Raw genomic sequence first — 18,052 nt, forward strand, 5'->3', positions numbered from 1 at the left:
TGCCTTAGGTGAAAGACACAATTACAGCAATTCTGTTACATCTTTGAACCTGTGACAGTATTTACTGTCCTGTGCTAAACTATGAACACCACAGGTTCTCAACTCGCGGTTCAGTAATCTCTCAAGAACAGATTCTATGCTGCGCTACCAAATCTGTCAGCAAGGCCATTCAGAATGTGTATACACGGTTGATAGTGGGAATGAAAACACAGGCACACCACAGGAAGTGGAGGGCTGAGGCCGGGCCAAATGGGCCAACATCCTGTTATACACATTCTACTGGGAGAGGGTGCCGTTTTTTCCTTTTTTTTGACGATTGGTTCCCAGATTGGCGGTTCAGAGACACACAGTACTATGAGGGTTCCCAGGTAAATGGTTTGGTAAAGGTAGATTTCGACATATTATTGCTTATATCTACTTTAAAGTGGGTTATTGTTGACGTTATTTCATAGCATCATATGCTAACTGTGGTTTTGTCTTGCAGTTTTCTAAGTAAGATGCTGTAGTCAGGTAAAGGGAGTACTTGGATTCAAAATCATGGAAAGGGGATACTGAAACCAAAGAAGTTTGAGAACCAGTGGCCTATCGCATTTGCATGTTGGGTTCCTTGAAATTAAAAGGGTTGTGAATCACTGGAATAATTATACAACATTATCAGTGTCTACCTGCGTAAGAAGCTGAAGTACTCTTCATGCCTGGCCTGGGTCGTTCTCATCATAATAGTCTGGAACGTCCGCCGATCCAATGCCCAGATATGAGACTTGGATACAGCTACACAAAGAGCAAAACCATTATCATAGCACTATGGCTATCATATCAGCAGAAGCACATCATAATGGTGCACAGTCAAATCCTAAGTGTGAATTTAACTGAATGCGTACAAACAAGGTTGGTTGTTGCTATCACCTTGGAAAGACTGCTTTTAAGTTGTTTGCCCCTGCATAACTTTACACTGTACTGTATGCAAGTACCATTCCCTTGCTCTCCTGGAGCAGTTTCAGTCAGATATATCAAGTCTGCTTATCCTAAACACCCATTTAGCCATTTTAAATTATGTACTTGTGTGGATGAACCTATGCAATGTGGCTTTAGGACTCTGTTTAGTCATTTAATTTCCTTGAGTCTTTCATGTTGTTTTGTGTTTTACTTGGAAACGAGGTTCTCATGTCTTCAGATAAATAAATAAAGCTTGTGTTCTGCAGATCACCTTTGACAGTTGCAGTTCTTTTACAGTTGTACAGTATGGCCAATTCTCCGAACGCTGTTCCTGGACACATCTGACCTAACAACTTTCCATTCTGTATCACCTCCAGCAAACCCTCTGCAATGTTGAAAACATTTAAAAACAATTAAGGCATTTGTTGCACAATTGAAAATGTATTCTGACAATCTATAATACTCAAATTATCAAAACAACACTATGTGATAGATGCAATCAATGTCTTACAGTCAAAACAATTTCTTACAAAATGACCAGGTTTTTGGATATACTACTGAATACAAGCAACATTCTACGCCATGAATGTAGCCTGTGATAGTGTAATTAGTGTGTAACAAGGAAGGGGGGAAAAAATAAAATAAAAAAAATCTTAACCCATGAAATGGTATATTCAAAGACATTGCAATGACTGCAATAGAAACAGGTATTATGTCGATCTGACCTGCAAGCACATACAGGTAGTTTCCAGACTCGCCCTCTTGGATCACAAGCTGGCCTTCGGTGTATATGTTTTCATACATACTGTCAACCATCTCCCTCGTATGCTGTGGCTCCAGTTTCTTTAGAAAGTCATTATTCATGAGTGCGTCATTGATGAGTTTCTTGGTACTGCAGGAGATGAAGCAGAGAGATTCAGACAAACAGTGGACAAAACAATTCTGAAGATCTGGTGCAACAGGAAGTCAACATTCCTGCAACACTGAGCAAATTGACCAGAGTTTGAATCCCGGGTAGGGCATCACATGTACAAATCACAGCTTTAGTTTCTGGGGGCAGTTTTAAGTCAGAGATATCAACTCTGCTTAACATTATACATTATTATTTTATAGTTTTAAATGATGTTCGTGGATGAACGTCTTTCATGTTTTAATTGTGTTTCGCTTAATTTGTAATCCCAATAAGGGTGCCATATATGATATTATGGTGTAGTAGTCTAAACGAATTCATAATTTACAAATAGATGAACAAATCATGTAAGTGAACGTTCAGACAAAAGCCCAGAAGAAGGCCTACAAGCTCACAGTGCGTCATGGCACATATAATACAGCATTTAACATGGACAAAAAAAAAGAACTGCATACTTTTATTGCCTTACATTATCTATATTGAGTAAGTTTCAAATCTCTGCAAGTACATTTTCATGAAATTCCAATGGTTTCCTTTCCTCGAGGATCAAACAAACTAGTATACTGTGAGTTCTAGGCAATGGACAAAACATGCCAGAACGCTGTTATGGTCCTTTAAAGACACCATAAAACCAGAGGTTTATGTTTGTTTCTGGCCCAGAGCATGACTTATCAGGAGGGGGAAATATGGGACCAGGCAAAAAAAGCCCTTGTATTGAATGAGAGCAGGGCAGACTGCAACTGCGGTTCCTTTACAGAAATCGTGCAGGCATACAAAAGCACACTTTCTCCTATGCAGGTGATCAGACAGGTGCTTGGGCACAGGTTTGCTCCTACTGTGTGCACGTGCCTGCGCCTGTCACAGAACTGGCCAAACCTTTCAAATGTGAGCTCCAATCCATATCTCTGAAGTTGGTACCAATTCAACCTGCAGGTTTCCCTGGGTGTTTGTCCGTCCTCCTTCAAGTCCCCTGATTACCATATCACACACAGATGATATGCCTGCCCGTTAACCAAAAAAGGAGCTCTCTGAATGGGTCTGAGAGTAGTGGGCAGGGGAAGCAGTCTGCGTTATGTAACTGAAGCCCATAATGGCCCAGCCCATGCGTTTAGATCCTGTCACCTTTTGTTTCTTTGTATGTCTTGCCATTATCCTCTGATGCAAATACAGGCTTTCAGATTAGCAGAAAAGCGCTGACACTACAAAGGCCTGACAGAGCTCTATCGCGTTTCTGCCACTGTTTGGGAGGCAAACCTGTCTAATTTGAATACTATCAAAATAAACCAGGCTTTGTGGATTTACTGAACTTCTCGACAGCCATCAGTATATCGCATTGTACCATAACATAGCCTACTTATATAACGTCTTTTAACCACTTGAATCCTAGCGTCCTATTATTCTAAGGCAAACATTTGGCAAAAATAGCTGATCCACAAGCTCACACCAAAGAGATTTAGTAGAGGGAAATACAAGCTGACATACAGGTAGTATAGAGAGCAGTGGTTCTCAACGTTTACAGGCCGTGACCCCCCAAAAATTATCTTATGTGAACTGGGGACCCCCCACCCTGATAAGCACTTGCATTGTAGGAGTCAGCATTCAATTTAGTTTGACTTGGTTCCACTGGCATAGAGCCCCAGGGGACCCCGCTCACTTACTGTGAGTCTTTGCGGACCCAAGCCCGGCTCTCGATGGATCTGTGCGCGCTACTCAGCCCAACGCAAAAGTTCTCTGACGTGGGCTCAGCGGACACGCCGTCCTTGGCTTTCAGCCTGTGGTGGACCTCCACGGCCACCTTGTGGAAGCGACTGGGGCCCTGGTTGATGACACTGAGCAGGCGGTGGCTGTGGCGGCCAGGGGTCGGCGGAGAGCGAACCAGAAGATTGTGGTGGTTGTAGCCGATGGCATCCTGGAGCTTGTCGATCTGGCAGACCTTGGCCTCCAGCTCCTTCTGGAGATGTTGCAGCTGGTGCTCCTGGGCACAGAACTCCCGGTTCCGCCGAGCGAGCTCCTTCTCCAGGTGGGCAATCCGCTGCCTGAAGTATAAGATGAGGTAAACTATAGAAGCAGCAAGGCACATTGGTATAGGCTATGAAGAATTTGTACAGAGAAATTCACCAGGTCAGCTATCAAGATGTTACTACATTATGCATTGTAAATAGTAAAAGGAGTAGTTCTATCAACAATTACACACCCATGAAGCTGAATTCATGGATTTATTTAAATGTATTCCTTTAGATTTCTGAGCCAATAATTTGATCATCGGTCATCAAATTATTGGCTCAGGAATGTGACAAAAACAAAAAATCTCCATGAATTCAAGGCTCCATGTGTGTAACTGATAGAAAATTATAAAATAAGTCATTTTTTGAGTGAACTAGTCCTTCATGGGCTCACCTGAGGGGCTCTGCATCCCAACCGGGGGGGTCCTTATTGTTGGAGACCAGGCAACTGTTCTCTTCAGCCCTAGGGGCTTTTATTGAACCGTTGCCCATGGCTAGGTGTCTGGCCACCATAGGAACGGCCCTTTAAGTCAAGCAATTACGTCTGAGAAATCTCTGTGATTATTGTTAGACAACTTATTGCACTCTGTTCCTTGACTTCCCTGGCTGTTGGTTGTCTCACATGCTAAAAAACTGCTGTAGAAAAATAAAAGACAAGCTGAAACAGGTTGAAAGAAAGAATCACAATATGACGAGTCACACGTCACAACAAGGCTGCAAGTTTGAGACATAAATTAGGCTACTATACACACCAGCTTTATATTAACTAATGATGATGGAAAATATCGCGTTAAATAGTGAAGAATTCCCCGAAAAGGCGTTATTTTGCCACGCAGTGAACAGGTTACATGTGTTCACACTTTTATCATCCGCCTGCAATACTGAAATAATCGCTGGTGAGGTGATTCAACAGCAGTGTTGATATACTTACGAGGATGACGTTCAAGCAGCAGTTGTATTCTGTGGACCAGTCGACCAGACTGTTCTCGGCGCGCGCGCATGTGTCCGTTCTTTTAGCTCAACCTCATGAATTGGTGAAGTGCTGCTAAAAAACGCAATAACAAAAGGCTCGGGGATTAGGACCAGCAGTGTGTGACATCTCTGAAAGCTTGTCCCCTCCGTTTGGAATTAAGTGACGAGAAGTGTACTGTCTGTAGCCTACAGTAGGGCATATAATCGTTACACTTACAGTGAGTAGGCTGCATCAGTGAGAGAAAGTTGAGCAACAGCTACCCCTTGTGGTCGCACAGTGGTTTACATCAAACACGCCTGAAACGCCTCTTCATGCAGGAAGGCATGCAGGCAGTGATGGTCGAAGTACAAGTACATGTATCAGTATCTGCACAGTGCACAGTGTAGTAAAAGTCTGGTATTCAAAACGTACTATATATTTTTTTATTGCAGTGGAGTAAAAACTGTACAATATTAGCCTCTGTCTGATATGTCAGAGTAGAAGTAATAAAAGTATTGACAATTGGACATAGGCTACTCCTGTAAAAATAGTTCAAATTTGTACTTACTGCGTACAGTATTTGAGTAGGCCTACATGTTACTTTACACCACTGAAGGCAGGACACAATTGAATTTAACAAAAGAAAACGAGTTTTACAGGCAGATGAAAATGTAATTCTTTATTTTGAATCATTGACAATGTTTTCAAGATACACTTAGTCTTGAACAGTGAATCTGTCTTTGGCTATCAGTGACAAAAGCTGCCGTTGTATGGATTATAAAAAGTAAAAACAAATTTTGGAAAATAAAAACATAATTATTTAGTGTATAAACATTAATTTCTTACACCACTCAACGTTACTAAATATATACTAAATTGTGGATTGCATTTACTGTCAATTGCTGATAGGCCTACAAACTCACATTGAATCTGGGGAAATAAACTTACATCTCAATTCAATGTTCCAATAGCACTATACCAGAAATCTGAACAGTAGAGGAAAATGGTCACTCAACTGACAGATCTCCCCATGATGTGCATAAATAGCATATAAAATACCACAGTTTGTGTTATTGAAACGCACAAAAAGTCAGGTTACATTGATGTTGCTAATAAAGTTAACAAAGTGCTTCTAATATCAGCATGCACATTGTTTTAACATCAAATGCACTGAGATAAAAAAAATGCCCTTTTATCCATTTTCAGCTATTTTACAGTAGTATTTGGTTAAATTATAAATATACAATTTTCACACAAAATGGTTTCATTATATTATACATCTTGATCTCTAGTATAAACCTATTAAAATAGTACAAGTTAAATAGGTCAAAGTAGACTACTTATGTTTCTGCATCTTTCATTTCCTGATGTACATGCAAATGAGGGTCTAAAGAAGATATTGTGCATTCTTCTAATGAAAATGTTAAACAACACTTTACTTGAAGTAGTACAGTGAGAGGTACAGTACCATAAGCACATTTTAAGCATATTTTATATACATATATAAGCCTATACACACACACATACATAATGCTGTATATATGCATCTGTAAAGCATATAATGCATGTTTCTTGATTTGTTTGTAGTAGGGGTGTAACGATAGTAACTGCATCGAAAAGTACATTGTTACATTATGTAAACAGCAACATATCGTATCGTTTGACTTTGTATCGTATCGTTTTGCAATTCAAATAATCGGTATTGAATCGTTTTGCAATACAAATAATCAATTGTATCAATACTAAGTACTTATACCTTGTATTTAGCAATTTTAAGAAGAAAAAATAAAAAGAGGGGTTTAATTACTTTCCCATTCAATATCGGTACACTTGGTCTATTGATAAATGTGTGTATTCTCTGTGTTCATGTCAAGGTCCATGTGTTAAAAAAAATGTTTCCCTTAAAAAACCTGCACTATCCACATGTTTCACACAGATTTAATTTATTTGCTAAATATTAAATAGTTACTGTATTGATTTGAAATCATTGAATCCTATCGTATTCTATCGCCATAATTGAACCAATATCGTCCATGTACTGTATAGTATCGTCAACCATGTATCGTTTTACGCATTGTAATGCTGTTCAAATGTATCGTTACACCCTAGCGTAAAGACTTGCATTGTGGTACGTATCTAAACATGACATATTCCATTATTGTGTCATGAATGTACATTCTAGCAAAGATCCTTAACTGTTTTGAATTATAATGTCCTTATAATGTATTTTCTGTACCTTATGACCAATTCTTCAAGCATCGTGAAAAATAATATATACATAGAGCACAGAGTCAGTTCATCATAAACATATCTGCAATGCTGACCAAATGTTGGAAGATTCTTTGATTACTCCAAACACCTGTGTGCTCTTCATATAAAATGTGAATCTAGAATTGCTTTGAGGGTTTATATCAATGTTAAAATACTCGTATATTACGACTACTTTACTTCTTAAAGGTTTTGAAATTTCCCTTGGGCACCAGACTGCTATTCCAATACATTTTACATTCTACCATTTTTGCTCACAATTCCCCAGAGGTCAGGTTAGTCACTTGAACTCACTTCACTTGCACAACGTTTATGGGGATCTAACCTGTGGCCTGTGGTTTTTGAGGTGGTCTCTCTGACCATTATACCATGCTTGCACTTCAGTCTTATTAAGATATTTTCAAATTTCCTCAACGTTTTCCAAAAGTGTTCACAAGAATTTAAAAGCAATTACAGGGAGAAAAAAATCAGGATAAGGCAAAGTGGATAAAACAACTGTGGTGGCTAAAATGAAGTTACTACTGATAATCTGAATCAGCATGCCATTATAGGTGGCTGAAAACTGTTACTTGAATGTCCTTACATTAGAATGAAGGAATTTGATATACGATACAAATAAATCTACATATATATACAGTACAGGGCCCAAAAGCCATTATGTGCATAGATAAAACAATAAAATGTCATATCCTGTAAGCTGAATTCATGCATGAAACTATCTTGATGCATATCTTAGTTACAGTATATTACATGAGTACAGTATACTGGCATACTGAGTTAACAATAAGTAATGTATACATTCAAGACACTGAATTTGTTTTTGACAAGAGGGAAATGTACAGTATGAAAAAAAACGACTCCTAACTCCATAACCATTCAAATGAAAGTTTAGGTTACCTCCAGCATTGTGCAAAAATAAATGAAAAATGCCTAAAAACCTTCAGGGATTACACCATCAGGCAAAACCAACAACAAATTATTAACAATAAGAGTCTAAATCTGATTCAGTGTGCATATTAGGAATATGAACTAAAACTATAAATATGTTTTTGTATGCTATTGCTTGCTACTGTATGGTTGTATAGCTGCATGGTGTTCAGCATGATGTCATTCTCATGAAAACAGTTAAGGTCTACACACACCGGGCGTGAATCGGATGCGAATTCGGATTTTTTGCTGCGTTTTCCGAAAAACGCGGCCGGTGTGCAACCACCTTTACCTTACAAAACTCTTAAACATGGCCAGGGTTAAATCCCAATTTTCCAAAAGCTTTTGACTGAATTGTGGAGTCAGAAAGCAAGGTGTTGATCATAGCATTTCGTCAAGCCTGCTGGAGAATCCACATTTACACACATTTCATACACAAAACACTGTATGGTGTTTTGAAAAAGGTATTGAACCAAAGGATTTGAACCAACCACTCTACCCTTCATCAATCCACGCCCCATACAAAAATGACTCACCCTGGAAAAAAAATAAAACTAAATAAAATAAAGAAATGCTATATTGACTCACATCTGTTGATAAAACAGATGTCAAAATGGCATAAGGAATGCTGCTGTTCATTGGATTTCAATGAAACAGGAAAGTTACTTTTAAACATATGGCTGATGTACATACTGTATGTAATAGGGCGGCCATTCAAAATATTCTGTTTTCACACAAAACTAAATTTATAAAGAAATAGTAAATAATTTTAAAGGCAAATCTGCTGCCCAGTTATTTTGAATCAAAATGTGTAATATGTATATTAATGTGTATTATTCATCACATCTAAAGGTACAATATGAGCCAATTGATTAACAGTGAAAATGCCAAATGAAGGAGCGTGAAAGGGCTACCATCATATTATAAAAACTCAAATGATTTGGATACAAGCTCCAAATTATAGCAGCTATGATCTGCAGTCATCTCATTTATAATTACTGTGCATGCACTGTGCTTAGTACAAAATACAATAGTCTTCTAAAGTCAAATACTGCCAAATGTGGATGCTAGTAATTATGTATGTGATACAATTACATAGTTTATGCACATAGTAATGTTATTTCTTTGATATTGTACAATACAAGCATTGATTTCTGGTGTCCTCCAACACCAAGATAAAGAATGTAATGCTATTTGTGGCAAGGGATGTATACAAACATACACACCTTCATATAAAATTATATGGCAGGTGTCAAAGTCTTTACTTTAGCAGCAGATTACCTACTCAAGCAGAATTGAATAGCTGCAGGCTAAATGGTATTTGAAAAGGCAGTGAGTTTGATCATGTTAATAAGGAATCATCAAAATAGGGTTTCCCTTGGTTTTTGGCCTGTTGGAAACACATGAACATGGAGAGGTGGCATCTATCTGTCCTGTGAGCTGCTCTGAATTCTCAATCACAGTTACGTACACTAATATGGTGTCAGATAAAACAGGAAAAAGTCTTCATGCCAAGTTTTCACACAGTCAATGATCCAGAGATCAATGCATGAAGTGAAGAAACAAACAAATGCGATCTCCTTGTGACAGTGATGGCGTTCCCATCCGAGGAGCCTTCACCAAAAGAACTGAAACCCATGGCAAACATCCTCTATTTCTAGTCTTATTGAAGTTGTTCTGCTCACCGCTGCCACTGGAGCCTCCCAACATCACTGGCCCCGTGGTCCAGCCTCCTGGAAGATCCAGGTTTGGGTAAAACTCAAAGATATATCCAAAATGTCTTCAAGTTTCCACTCTGCAGTTCCTGTATATTAAAATCAAGAAGACCTCTGGTACCTCTACTTCTTGGCCAGTTGGAAAGGATGTTGACCCTGTGAAACAAGAAAATGTAATTCTTCAGTGTGTCTTTGTCAGTTAAGATACAGGAATCAAATGTGACGTCATGGAGTAATGAGGTTCCGCAAAAAGGCATCATACATACAAAATAGTGTTAAATGTGTTTACTGTGAGATGAGCAGTTTACAGGTAGGAACTGAACGACTACCCTGTTATTGCCCAAACATTTCTGGTGTTGTCTCAGAAAAATACAAATGGGCGAGGTCCAGGAGGTCGACAGGCAAATTGGCGGCTTCGAGCCAAGTCTAATGATACGGTACCCACAATGCCCCCTGTGGCCCAGGAAGGTCGGCCACCAATTGGTTTGACAAGATCATGAGTTTTTCCTTGCCCTGTGACAAACATTTCCTCAAAGTTTAGTTTTATTTTTATTTTCTTCCCACACCAGTGCAAACAGGCAGGAAACCAATTAAGGGCAGAAAGAGAGGAGACAAATTGGGGATCATATCCAATCTAGTTTGTCGTGTTACATGAATCCATTTGGAATATATGTGCCATATTGATAAAGTTTGGAGTGGAGATAAAACCCCCATCCAACTCCATTGGCAGAGGTAAATAAGAGAAGTTGAAAACACTCACCTCAACAAACTCATTCAATTCATGCAATGAGGTAGGCCTACACAACTTGAAATCTTAACAAGAGATTAGAGTTAATAAAAAAAACACACACAAAGGTAATTAGCTCCCGCTGTTAGTGCTCTAATTCCATTGCACATTTACTGAAAATCGCAGGGAATTAAACAGATCCCTTCCCATTGAGGTGAGCATACATCAATGCTTTAGAGAACAAAACAATCCTTTAGAAATGAATATTTAATTCTGATTGTCATTTTGAACACAATCAACATATTAACATTTCAGACATGTTTGGACAAATCCATGTGTATTCGTGATCAATCTTACAACACAATAAATGCCAACTAGTAGTGACTATAGGCACATGTTAGCATGAGGTACTGTACTGTAAAGGGACCTGATGAATAGTTTATTGAAGGCAAGGATCTGACAATCTCTTGTGGCAACAATTCCAGGCAGAGCAATATACAAACATAGCTTTTTACAAAGAGCAGCAAACAATGGATTAAGTTCCACTCTGGGCCCCCCCATCCATTTCTTCAACACTGATTGAGTTTTAACATAGTAAATGAGATTAGCTTAAAGAACATAGCTATTCCATATAAAAAGGCCTTGGATCAGATTTGTCGGTAGTTCTTAATAAACAGATCTTCATTGTCCAAATAAGCTTAGAGCTTTCTTCATATCAATATAAATGGATGAGGCATTCATGGGCAATGAGGCATTGTGTCTGTTGCAGCAGCATGCCTTAAGGGTGAGCAGCAATAATGCAGTCATCCAACAAAAAGCTTTATGAGTTGTATACTGTGCCACAGATTTAAAAAATAAAAGAAACAATGAGACACACAAACAATAAAAAACCAAGTCCAAACACTATAGTTAAAGACAGCCTGATAGTCAAAAAGCAAGAGTTTGGCTGCCCTTTACACAGGGCAAAAATAAATTATTTACAAATAACTTGAACAAATTGAGACCAGAAGGATCATCAATCATTCTTGATAAGAAGCATTTTTTTTAAAGATGTTGAATTTTGGCTGTACAACTAAACACTTATTTTTTCAGTTTCTTTCACACCTTGGCTTCAAAGCTCCAAATGGTAAGGCAATCTCGGTTGAAACCCTCTTCCAATGATACAGATGTTTAGATTGGAGATGCAAATCTGATTGTTTGGATTAATGTACTTTCAGATGATTGTGTTAAATATCAAATACAAATCAAATAAACTAAAAAAATATAATGCTGTCCCCTAATAGTCTACATCAAAAAAGATTTACCATTTTTTGGCGTTATCAATCTGGCTATCCAAACAACTCCAATTTCTAAAGCCCAAAATATTACTTGTAAAGACAGCATTATTATAATAAAAGCTTTGGATCTTTAATGTATGGCTCCAATGTTTCAGTATGCGCACACAATCATAAAACAAAGTGCAGACTTAAAACAGTGCTGTCTGCTACTGTTAATTGTGTACAAAGAAGTAACCCCAGTACTTAATGTAAAATACTGTACTTGCAGTGCTTGTCAACAACATTTATGTTTAACATCTTATCACAAAGAGGAGAGTTCAACTAAGAATTTAAAAGGCTAACACTTCATCTTTCCAGCCCCACATCAGTGCAGCATGGTCTAGTACAACAGAACAAAACAACATGATACAATAAGTTAATAGGCAATATCCACTTCACATTATGCACAAATATCATGCATATGCAGCCACATTATAATTCTTCGTTGTCCAAACATATCAAAATAATGCATAGATATAAAATCCAGTACATAAACATGATCATACGTATTAAAAATAAACAATCTGTACAAATATCCTGCCAAATCTTTATGATTTTCCATCTTTTTTCCCCCAACAGTATAACAGAGCAGATAAGAAGTACAAAAATAAATATTCTATGTACAATCACTCAAGCCATTCTGAAGTTATGGTCACTGCAAGGAGAAGAGCAAAAAGCGAAACATAACGCATTAGTCCAAAGTCCAAACCATGTCAACGGTGACATTAAAACAGGCGATTAAGCATGATGTTAAGTTATATGTGGTGAGTGAGCTCACCACCTGCTATGGGTCTCATCCCTATTAACGAGGGCGACTGTGATTGGTCATTGTGGATCTATGTGTGTGTATATACTATATACACACACTATATACTATATAGCTATGTGGCTACCTATTATCAGCAGATGCCTGAAGGTCTTTGACCGAAACGTTGCCAATAAAGTTCGTATTGCAAGTGCAGACAGTGTGCTGGTCTTTGTGCACTTCATGTGCATTCTTCTGAAGTTATATGTGGTGAAATCTAACTTTCATACTTTATACTTAGTTGCACACGAGTGTTGCACACTGATATTAGATGATCTACAAGCTCACAACGCATGGCGCTGTGATGCGTTGTCAGGTTGTACAGTAGATCAGCTTAATGGCTTAATGTACAGTAACAAAAAACATGCAAACACAAATGCACAGCTTCAACCACTCCAATCGCAAACTTACTTTATTCCAGCACCCTGGTACAGGTAAGCCATCATCACCCTGGAGAAAGACAGACGACATGTGAGAATAGAGATACCATGCCGAAGAGAATGACAATGGAATCATGCAAGCATAAGCCCACATACACATACACGTACAAAAGCAACTCGCTACACCAGACAAAATACATTTCAGTCTAAATTAGTATGCCATTGCAGGTGTTTAACTATATTTTTTTAACTATATTTTCAGGTTATAGCAGATGCATGTGAGGTTTATAATGGCATTCAATAACAAAACACAAGGTGAAACAAGTTCTTATTTCACCTACAGTACTGCTCATGAAACTGTGTGTACCCATTGGACCCTTTCAGTACCTGTGAAACATTTCAAATGATCTTCTACAATAAGTCTCAAAATGAATTCTCCTCTGCTTATGTTATCCAGACTTGTGAGAGGAGAGAACCTCACCCTACCTTAATTAATCTACCTCATACCTACTCTTCACCACTCAGGGTAGTCTGTTGCCTCAATAGGTTAGAAAAAGGCTGGATAATACATGGTGCCCCATGCAAGAGATGGTAGAGGAAAGTTCAGTATTAAAGTATGTTTCTTCGTCTAGGTGAAGTTATTGGTTTTAAAGTTTTTAGATCAGGTTGGTTCTAGTTATGTTACTGGTAAGTTACACACAAATCATCATGCAAATTTGATGTACACTGGTTATCAATGATCCTTGTATATTAAGTTGTGAGTTGTAAGTTATTGTCAAATAGTGATGGTTACTTTGGTTTAATAATATACATATTATTTCTACTTACAGTAGGTGGTTAAATAGGCATTATTGTTAGTAGTAGTAGTAGTACAGACAGCAGGTGCCTCAAACTGTGACACTGGGCCAGTTAAACAAACTATTAACCCACAGTGAGTTTATTTTAATTATCATACCGACATGCAAGTTTCACTTAAGAGGTAGTAGTTACGGGTGTGGTTAGAGAGAGCTAAATGCATGCAAGGAAAGGGAGGGGAGAGAGAGCACCATACCACAGCACAAGGGGCATCCAGCCCGTCCAGGCCTGGCAAGCCCGGTTCACCCTTCTCTCCTTTAAAGCCTCGGAAACCCTGTTTGTGAAATCAACCATTTAAACATCTGTTGCTTTGCACCTCTCTTACAGCAGGGGAGTGTCCCCCGCCCTCCCCCCCCCCCCTCCTGCTGTTTGTTGGCGGGCAGATGTGCAGGTTCTCTGGTGGTAACTCTGGAAACAGGTGTGCCTAAGCATGCAGGTCACCTCGGACATCCAGGAACCGGGCTCGCAGAGACGAGATAGCATAAGGCCAGGTCTATGAATTGTTTGGGTATAGACGATGGCGACAGAATATTGTGGTTCTTTGGCAAATGTCTGGAATAATGGCGATGGAGTCTCGGATCTTTGTTTGAGACGGCATGCTGATTCTGTAGAAAGCTGGACCCCGCATCATCAGCAAACTGATTCAACTTTTGATTGTATACTCATTCAAGATGGGCGGGTGTGGTAGTCAAGATTTGCAGAAATGAGAGGGTGAGGTCACGGAGTGTCATCACTGGACATTTTCCATTTGTGCTCAGCCTGTCATGTCTGCTTTCAGAGAGAGCACAAGACTGCAGGGCTGCCGGAGGGATGTTGAACCTCAATGACAGTGCAGCTAATAACTTTGACATCTGTTGCTACTCATCAACAGTGGTTGCCTGGTTCCTGTACGTCTCATCCCTGGAAAGAAAAGATCCCTCAAGCAGAGTTACGGCCTGTGGTCCACTGAGTGTAGTTTACCAAACCATCTTTTATTTGATTAATTGTTTCATATCGGTAGACTATCTCTTTAGCAGAGAACATGCATTTTCTTTAACAATTAGACCAATTAGAATTAGCTGCAGTGGACACTTAGACCTCCTTGTTTGAGGGTTTATTAGAACCATTGCACACCAGGGGCAAAAGGAAGTCATCCTCAGAATACAAAGACTTCTGGGAATTGAAGTTCTTGGTAGCTATGTTGTATTCTAAGGTTGTGCTCCTTCCCTCTGCCTCCTGGTTACACATTGTACTACAGACATACCAACGGACAGGGGGCATCTAATCCAGGTGCTCCTTGGTCTCCCTTATCCCCTTTGGCCCCCCTGTTGCCTTTCTTGCCCCTCTCTCCCTGCGAACAACAGCGCATTAAAAACAAAGACAAACTTTAGTCCTCCTGGTCAATCTGCCACACAGTAAGCAAATATGTTGGTGTTGGTAAAAGCATAATCATCTGCCTGTAATGTCCTACCTACTGTATGTGTAATTAATTTAATTACCGTTAATTATGCATTACTATAAAAAATTGTAGGAAGGGGAAGGTAAGTAGAGGGAGTTAGGGAGAAGGGATTTGCAGTGCACTTGGTGAGCAGGTTTCATTGATGCAACTTGCGCTGATTCAATTTATTTGAATGTACTTCATTGATACTAATTAGAATCAATATATAAAACTTCAAACTAACTCTAGAGATCACGCTATCAACATGGCATTGTTTACCAAAACAAAAACGGTTGGCTACATCCCCAATTTAACGCGTTAGTCACCGTGACAAAGACCTTTTTGATTAAGTTCTTTTTTTATATAAATCACCCTTCTTTGGATTTTCACAGATTTTCACTTTCATCTGCCAGAAAGATGCGCTACTCTCAGTGTGTTTTTAGTGTTGTTGGGGGGGGGGGGGGGGGTAACGCATTATCTTATTATTCTGTAGTGTGAGTGAATTTCTGTAACATAATGACGTAATTACATAATGACGTACATGGGGTTCCAGGGGGTCCCCAGCTAAATTATTTAATATAGCATCACAATCAGTTTAACCACTTCAAAGGAATATGCATCAGCTATTTTAAAATAGCAGATCTATAACCTGTTGTGAGATCTTCTACAGTAGGCTATATTTAAAACACCTAGACAACCACTGATCTAACTGAGTAGTCAGCTGTGGGGTGGGGGTAGGGAACTGTGACGGACATTGGGCATTTGTTTGTTTAACTGTATGTAATGTGTTTTATTTTCGTTTTATTTTTCTTTATGTCATTATTTATTTATTTTTGTTCTGTATTTATTATTGTCAAAACATTTTGTGATAAGATTTTGTTTGTATGTGTGCTTCCATGGGGATGTGGGGGGAAAAAAATATATGTCAATTGTTTTGAAAATACTTATTTGTACTGAATAAACTAAAAAATAAATAGAAAATGAATAAACATATGTTTAAAAAAGACAACCACTGATCCTTGAGAGGATTCCAGGTGGTCCCCAGCTAATTGAGGGAGAGTTGGTAAGTGGTAACCAAATGAACCGTTATTGAATGTTATTTAACTCTTGAGAGTGTAAAATGAAACCAATTGGATCCTTATGAGTCCATTTGGTCTACACAACTGGAAAATGTAGAAAATTTGTTATTTTGATCAATGTTTGCCTGTTATTTCTCCTATGGTACCAATCAATACAACATGGAATTGTGGACAAATTGTTATCCAACGACAACAAAATATTCTAAGTTTGGGGTCTGAGAGGCTAATAACATTCTGCTCAAATGTAGAATACAAAATGGACCTTGATATGAAAAAAACATTGAAAACCACTATTGGCAACTTTAGGCAACAATTAAGCACTTTATCTGTAACATTAATCTAGTGGGAAAAGACAGCAAACGGAACTTTTCAATAAATGTGGCCAATGTGTGAATGACTTTATAGTGCATTTGCTGGATATTTTTCATCCAGTAATGTTATGGATTCCATGTGGGAAAGGGTCTGTAATTAATTAGTTTCAAGAGTAACAAAGTAATATAAAACACATTACTTTATAAGACCGGTGCCCAGCTGTAGAGCACCGAGTCAGTAACGATGGAAGTTGCCCCACCCAGCTACGCAATACCCTTTGTACCCGCGTAAGAGTATCCTGCTTGAAAACGCAGCAATATGAACACTGCTCATCATCAATGTCTGCTCACCAAGGTTAAAGGCTTTAAGGGATCAGAGTAGATTATAGGAGTTTGTTGATAAGGAATTATGATAGGAAACTGCCTGACTGACAAGTAATGTTCTCCCAACATTGTCACGATGTTACCTGCTCAACTAACCCTCCAACATTGATGTTGGCAAATGTTGGGGAAAACATTGCTTGTTAGCCAAGAGCAGTGGAGATTACAAGAAGGAAGAGGCTTGCAAGGAGGAGGTCATTAGTAGGAGTAAAGGATTCATTCATGCTTCGCCATGTGAGAGCGTCACTCAACAAATGACATGTCATTTCAACAGAAAAATGTGTCGACGCCAGCTGTGTCGAAACGTTTTCTGGTTGAAATGACAGCATTTACATCGAGCAATGCGGTCAGCGTGGCTAGGTATGAATTCGCCTTAAAGGGAGGTGGGTGGGTGTAGGAGGAGAAGATTAACCCAGGACTACATTAGAATGCAGGAGGAAGAGGAGCAGCAGGAGGCCAAGGTTTGTGAGAGGGAGAGAGGGCAACCCCGGCAATAAAAAGAGCCACGGGACACAGTGCAAGGTGGAGGGAAGGAAAAGGGAATAGGAAGACCTGCAGAAACAAAGGAAGACAGGACAAAGAATAAAAACAGCACAATCTCATAGCTATGTCTGCAACACCTTCAACTGGACATCCGTGGAGACGTTTATGAAAGCGTGTGAAGGTTTAATTACTTTATTGTTTATAGTTTAAATCAGTTGGTTTAGCCAACTGAACAGACATTTGGAATTAACCGAGATTGAGCAGTGCAAACAAATGTGTTACTTTTGACTTGAGACCAGTTGAATGTGCTGAGAGAGCTAATGAAATGTCTCTGAAAGACTTTTTTTTAAATGGGAGTAAGAATATTAAAACAGTCATAGGTTAATAGGAAGGAAACAGACATTCTCAGACAGGAAGGGGTAAACAGGAATGGAAAACAGATTCTCTGATACACTGGCAACCTGTGGATAGAGTCCATCATTTTAAACAGACACATTTGATTTCCTAGGGCTATTTTACCATGCAATGATGGTGATTAGTGATACAAAGAGAACAGAAGAGAGAGGAAGATAATAGGAAAACTATGC

At 38.9% G+C, this 18,052-nt stretch overlaps 2 protein-coding genes across 22 annotated transcripts in view; both read right to left on the minus strand.

Annotated features, from left to right (window-relative positions):
• prkg2l (protein kinase cGMP-dependent 2, like) overlaps nucleotides 1–4,896 on the minus strand; it is a 35,487-nt gene extending 30,591 nt beyond the window's left edge. For 2 of the 4 annotated variants that reach the window (XM_083774695.1, XM_083774692.1), the window contains exons 1-6: nucleotides 4,781–4,883; nucleotides 4,244–4,485; nucleotides 3,505–3,882; nucleotides 1,662–1,828; nucleotides 1,208–1,321; nucleotides 666–771 (exon numbers count right to left, since the gene is read on the minus strand). In XM_083774695.1, coding sequence (XP_083630821.1) covers nucleotides 666–771; nucleotides 1,208–1,321; nucleotides 1,662–1,828; nucleotides 3,505–3,882; nucleotides 4,244–4,362 — 884 coding nt within the window. In that variant the 5' untranslated portion in view covers nucleotides 4,363–4,485; nucleotides 4,781–4,883. Of the gene's footprint in view, nucleotides 1–665; nucleotides 772–1,207; nucleotides 1,322–1,661; nucleotides 1,829–3,504; nucleotides 3,883–4,243; nucleotides 4,508–4,780 lie in introns of all 4 variants that reach the window. The other 2 variants (XM_083774694.1, XM_083774693.1) reach the window with 2 other exon arrangements.
• A 571-nt stretch (nucleotides 4,897–5,467) lies between these two features.
• The window catches only part of col13a1 (collagen, type XIII, alpha 1), a gene marked incomplete at its 3' end in the record, with an annotated part of 60,486 nt that continues 47,901 nt past the window's right edge, over nucleotides 5,468–18,052 (minus strand). For 12 of the 18 annotated variants that reach the window (XM_083774829.1, XM_083774840.1, XM_083774838.1 and 9 more), the window contains 4 exons: nucleotides 15,038–15,124; nucleotides 13,991–14,068; nucleotides 12,971–13,009; nucleotides 5,468–9,867 (listed from right to left, as the gene is read on the minus strand). In XM_083774829.1, coding sequence (XP_083630955.1) covers nucleotides 9,835–9,867; nucleotides 12,971–13,009; nucleotides 13,991–14,068; nucleotides 15,038–15,124 — 237 coding nt within the window. Of the gene's footprint in view, nucleotides 9,868–10,252; nucleotides 12,410–12,970; nucleotides 13,010–13,990; nucleotides 14,069–15,037; nucleotides 15,125–18,052 lie in introns of those variants that run through there. The other 6 variants (XM_083774832.1, XM_083774824.1, XM_083774834.1 and 3 more) reach the window with 5 other exon arrangements.

The sequence above is a fragment of the Protomyctophum parallelum genome, assembly GCF_964188405.1.
Source record: "Protomyctophum parallelum genome assembly, chromosome: 10".
NCBI lineage: Eukaryota > Metazoa > Chordata > Actinopteri > Myctophiformes > Myctophidae > Protomyctophum > Protomyctophum parallelum.